The sequence below is a fragment of the Solanum lycopersicum genome, chromosome 5 (genome assembly GCF_036512215.1).
Source record: "Solanum lycopersicum chromosome 5, SLM_r2.1".
Lineage (NCBI taxonomy): Eukaryota > Viridiplantae > Streptophyta > Magnoliopsida > Solanales > Solanaceae > Solanum > Solanum lycopersicum.
This window is the reverse complement of record NC_090804.1, coordinates 23033950-23039893: the sequence shown is the minus strand read 5'-3', so window position 1 is coordinate 23039893 and position 5944 is coordinate 23033950. Positions and strand designations below refer to the sequence as shown.

The window sequence follows — 5944 nt, the reverse complement described above, 5'->3', positions numbered from 1 at the left end:
CGGAACTTTCGGATGGAATGTCTAAGAAACACCAACATAAGATATAAATTTACAAAGCTTTGACTTAACTAAATCATGGAATCAAATCGGAACACGTATATCCTATTGAAGCATCATAAATTCTGCAATGGTTAAAAGCAAGATAATCATGGAAAAAGATTTTTTAACATTGAAATATTATTTAGAAAAGGGAAAAGAGTCTGGAAGAATATTGTGAGGAAATAAACAATACCTTTCTCCGAGCAGCAAACCAAGACAGCAGCGAGCTCAAGGAGGCAGCAACATTCACACAAACGAAATGCCACTCCGAAAATGTTGACGAACAGTGAAAACGAAGAAGGGATTCGAACAAAATTAAATTCTCATCACCTCTGCCTCTCTTAGCGTATTTAGTATACAACTTAACTATTCTTCCTTAAGCTTTATGCATATTTCCTTTCTCCGAGAATCCAAAGTTTCAACCATAGGCTTAAAAAGAACAAGAACTTGATCTCCTTTTTTTTTTCACTCGTCCCCAAAAAAAAACTTACCTGGTTGTGTGAAGAAAAAGAGACTATATAGGACAAGGAATAGTGTTATGCCAATGGAGGGAAACCGATAGAATTGGGCTGGAATTTTCAAAACAAAGATGGGCTGAAGGATTAAGGGAATTGGGCTGGGTCAAGGGAGAAAATGGGCTGGGATTAAATTGGAGGTGTGGGCTGCGGAAGTCGGAAAAATTTTGGCTGAAATTTCAATTATAAAAGATGGTCAAAGAATCTCAATTGTAACCAATGAAAATTAAGAATTTATTCGGATTTATTAAATTAGTAAACTCGGCTAAAATCCAAATAAATTCAATCGACACCAATTAATTTACGAACTTCTTAATTTTAAAAAGATAAAATAATTAACTTAAATGTAAACTAAAGACTCAAAATATAAACTATTAATTTAGCCAAAATCAATTTCAATAAAGCATTTCTTTTTTAGACGATTTTCGATTATTTATTAAATAAACTAATTATTACATAAAACACACACACACACACACAAACACACACATATATATGTAAAATTAAGTGAAAATATTTTAAACATAATAAAATTAATTATTTCAAACTGTTTCGAATTGAGCATCTCGTTAACTAATTTATATCGGGGAGGGTCAAAATTTTGTATCAACAACTGTCCCTCGTTTTACTCGTATTGATACAAGAAATTGGAGAAAATAATATTTTCTCATTTTACTCGGATTGAGTTCTCTTACATATCCTTAAGCCTTAGGAATCAGACTGTTTGTAATTCTACTCGATCGATTTAAAAGGAAATCTATTATGCTAGATGAACTCTAGTTCTGGACAAGTGACCAATTAAGTCGAGTACGAAAATTAGGTTTGTAACTTCTTGGCCATGAATGTGGTGCACTTCCAACCCATAATTAAGAAATTACACGAATCTAATTTTCAAAGTTCTTGGTGTATTGTCACTCAGATTGGAATCTTGCTTCTGATATATACCAAAAATTTTGGATACGAGATTGAAACCAAGAAATCTAAAGAAAAACCAACATGCCTTATGATAGGGGTGTGGTTTGATTGTTGGTGAAGTCGTTCTTCTTCTCGCGTCCTAAGATTTTGACACTCCTCTTTGGACTTTGTCCCAGTTTGCTTCTAAGAAAAAGTTCCACGTTGTGCTGCATCCTTTTGATGTCGTCCGCACCTGTTGTTTGTTTTTGGAAAATTCATCCTTTCAGATTCCCTCGGCAAAGACTGAGATAAAACTCATTAGCATAAAATGCATTTCAAATGGGAGATAGTGTCTTTTAGCCGTTGAAACTTAGTTGTTCTCCTTCAACATTTGACATTAACTCGATCGGTTTGGCGTAAAGCAAATAAAGCTTATGTCTTATGCTTGCAATATAATTTTTGGTGTACTCTTCATTTGATGTCAAAATAAATAAAGTTTGATACAATATTCTCATATTTCTCTTGATGTTGTCTTTGATGATTCTCTTGGTGTCTACTTCTGCCAAATAAAAATGCGGTAGATGTTGGTTGGATACACAATATCTTTCTCCCTTATTTTGCTATGCATGAATTCTTTTCCTCTATACATAATGTTTCCTTGATGCATGAAATTTTTCTCCTGTTATGCATGACTTCTTTTCGCGATGCGTGAGTTTTCTCTTGCAATGCATGACTTTTCATGTGGGGCATGAATATTTTCCCATGATGGCTGATTTTCTGTGGGGTATCAATATCTTCCCGCGATGCATGAATACATTCTCGCGATATATGAATATTTTCTCGATGCATGAATATCAACTCGCAATGCATTATTTTCTGCGAGGCATGGATATCTTCTCGCGATGCATGATTTTTCGCAAAGCATGAATATCTTCTCGCGGTGCATGAATATCCTTCTCTTGATGCCATCCTAATTACCAAAGAAAGTTATCACTTCAATAGAGCAACATGGCGTCTTCTACGTGCTTTTGGATAGATGATATCGTCTCAATTGACAATACGGTAAAATGACCCCGAGGTAGCGTATCATCTGAATAATACAAATAAAATGAACCTTCAGGTAGTAATACAATTAAGTGTGATAATATGATGCAGATGATGTCCTGGAAGAAAAGTTGTAAAACATCTTTTTACGAAATTTGTATTTAATTCAACTTTGAACACAGTTATATCTTGATAATAGATTTCATTTTGTTTGGAATTATTTGAAAAAGTGTTGTTCACGTTCCCAAGCCTTTGATAACAATCAATATAAAATAATTCATGCATCCACAAAAAACTATTAATTTTGGGGAGCTCTTTGCCCCTTTGACTCCTCTATATTCATCGATCGGAGGAATTCACTGATTTTAGAGCGAACCTATAAACCTGCGTTCACAATCGTTAGATTTAAAACGGATAAATTTGTGTCAATTTCTTCAGTTGTCCACTCCTTGTCCTTCTATCTATGGTTGATTTTCTGATCCCCCGACTCTTGATAGATAAGACAAAATATTTTTTCCCAAAACAAATGAGACATAAAGGGAAAATTTTAAGAAAAAAAAATATATTTTGAAATGTAGTATTTTGAAAAAGGGTTACTTCAAAGTATCATGTCACGTCAAGCTTAGTGAATTTCCTTGAGTCTGATGCTTTGAGGTCTATCTAATTATTCACTGGACAGTATTCAAAGTCGTTTTAGGCTACCGATAAACCCATATTGAAATTTTGAGGTCATCCTCGAAATTTCTATCCTAATTACATGTCTCGGCTTATATTTAACTGTCGGTGGGCAAGTCATGGATTTTTTGTGATCCTCTCGCCAAATCTATTCCAGTTGCAAACATCAAAGTAACTTCAGTCTCGATTGGTTGAGGAGAACTTCTTCCTTGAGAATTTTTTAGTCCCTCTGAAAAATTCTGTCCAAGTTTTTCTTGTATAGAGGAATAGAAATCTTACGGAAAATATGACCCAACCTTTGTGGCGCCTATAGATCCCATTGAGGCAGGAATCAGGCCTAATGTAATCCCCCCTCAAAGGTTAATAATAATAAGATATTTATAAATAAAACTCATCGTGGCCGACATAGGCCGACTATTTATCTCATTCTTGAGAATTCAGGTCGAACGTAGTTCAAATTAAAAGAAATATAAAAAGGGATAATGTTGTACCGAGGCCGACATAGGAGGCCAATGTATCTCATTCTTGAGAATTCAGGTTCGACGTAGTTCATTACAAAAGGGATAAAACTTTAAGCAAATCAAATACAAGCAAATAGAACGATAACAAGTAAATGACAGAAATACAGATTAAGCTTCACACTTAGTATCTCTTGACAGCATCTGAGTTGATTGGCTTCGGCCATGCGATGGCATCCATTTTCGATAGGACTAAATCGCCTCTAGATAATACTTTGTGAACCATGTAAGGCCCTTGACAATTTGGTGTAAATTTTCCTTTGTACTCATCTTGATGTGGAAAAATGCGCTTAAGGATCAACTGACAGATTTAAAAATTCGGGCTCTTACTTGCTTGTGAAAACCACAAATTGTTCTCTATCGATACAGCTGACCATGGAAAACAACAACCATTCTCCTCTTATAAATCCTGGTTATCTGATCAATCTTTTTGCTGACCCATTCAACATTACTCTACCCAATTTCTTTGATGATTCTCAAGGATGGTATCTCAACTTCAGCGGGTATGTTTGCTTCTGTTCCATATACTAGCAAATATGTAGTAGTTTCGATCGATGTTTGGATAGTCGTTTGGTATCCCAATAAGGCATAAGGAAGCATCTCCTGCCAACCTCTATAATTGTCAATTATTTTCCTCAAACTCTTTTTGATGTTCTTATTGTCACCGTCAACAACTCCATTCATTTGAGGACGATAAGCGATTGAGTTTCAGTGAGTAATCTTAACTTTTTCACACATCTCTCATCAAGTGACTCTTGAGATTCACACCATTATCAGTAATGATTGATTCTTATAATCCTAACCTGCATATCAGATTGTTGCGAACAAAATAAGATAAAACTTTCATTGTCACCGACTTATAAGAAGCCACTTCAACTCACTTAGTGAAGTAGTCAATGGCAACCATAATAAATATGTGTCCATTACAAGCGAGTGGCTCTATCAAACCGATCACATCCATGCCCAAGCTACAAATGGCCAAGGTGAACTCAAGGCATTGAGTTCGTGAGCTGGCACTCCGATCAAATCACTGTGCACCTGACAATTATGACATTCCTGCGCAAACTTGCAACTATCACGCTCCATAGTCATAAAAAAATCAGCTCGAAGGATCTTCTTTGCCAAAGTGAGTCCATTCATGTGCGTACCACAAACTACAACATGTATCTTTTCAACGAGCTTTGCAACTTCAATAGCATTGATACATTTGAGAATACCTAATCTTGAGTCCTTGTGGTTAGACGTCGGGTTCTCAGGATAAGTTTTGGACTCCAAATATTTCTTGATATCAAGATACCATGGCAAACTGTCTGAATCTGCCTCAACATGGGAACAATGTACTGTCTTCTCTCTTATCTCTATATCCAGAGGATCTATATAATCATCATATGGATGTTTGATCATTGAGGCGATGGTGGCAAGAGCATCAACAAACTCATTCTGTGTTTTGAGAGTATATCTGAACTCAATTTTATGAAATCTTTTGCACAAATTCTGTATATATTGCCGATATGGCGTGATCTTTGGGTTCTTCACGACCCATTCCCCTTGAACCTGATGAATCAGCAGATTGAATATCAAAAAACAAGCAACTCATGGACATTCATGTCGATGCCAATTTCAAACCAAGAAAACAAGCTTCATATGCAACCTTGTTGTTCTTGCAAATGAAATTTTAGATGTCATGGGATAGTGTTGACCAGATTCTGATACTAAAACTTCTCCAATACCTTTCCCTTGTTAATTCACCTCTCCATCAAAGAATACTCTCCAACCAGGGTATGCTTCAGAAATATCTTCATCTACTAATAATACCTCTTCATTCGGGAAATAAGTCTTGAGCAGTTCATAGTCTTCATCAATACGATTTTCTACGATATGATCAGCCAAGCCCTGTGCTTTCATCGCCTTCTAGATAACATACACAATATCAAATTCACTCAAAAGAATTTACCATCTAGACAACTTTCCGGTTGGCATCACCTTCTGGAAAATATACTTCAACGAGTCCATTCTTTAAATGAGATATGTAGTATAAGAAGTCAAATAATGCTTCAATTTCTGGGCAATCCAAGTTAAAGCACAACACGTTCTCTCCAGAAGAGTATAACGAGACTCATATGGAGTGAATTTCTTGCTTATATAATAAATAGCTTGTTACTTATTTCCTGTCTCGTCATGTTGACTAAGTACGCTTCAAAATGCGTTATCTAAGAAAGATAAATATAGTAGCAATGGACTCCCTTCTCGCAGAATAAC

At 35.6% G+C, this 5944-nt stretch overlaps 1 protein-coding gene across 1 annotated transcript; it reads right to left on the bottom strand.

The window, feature by feature from the left end:
* Window positions 1-4636: 4636 nt before the first annotated feature.
* Window positions 4637-5590, bottom strand: LOC138348699 (uncharacterized). Its single transcript, XM_069298272.1, has 2 exons — window positions 5435-5590; window positions 4637-5239 (listed from the first exon to the last, which is right to left on the bottom strand). Exons 1-2 carry the CDS (start codon window positions 5588-5590, stop codon window positions 4637-4639), a joined length of 759 nt encoding a protein of 252 aa, XP_069154373.1.
* Window positions 5591-5944: the final 354 nt, after the last annotated feature.

Bases quoted from the DNA above. Each gene is read 5' to 3' on its own strand.
- LOC138348699 (XM_069298272.1), bottom strand. From the start codon at position 5,590: ATGAAAGCACAGGGCTTGGCTGATCATATCGTAGAAAATCGTATTGAT. The intron at 5,240-5,434 runs GTGAATTAACAA...CTGATTCATCAG, and splicing joins GAGTATTCTTTGATGGAGAG to GTTCAAGGGGAATGGGTCGT.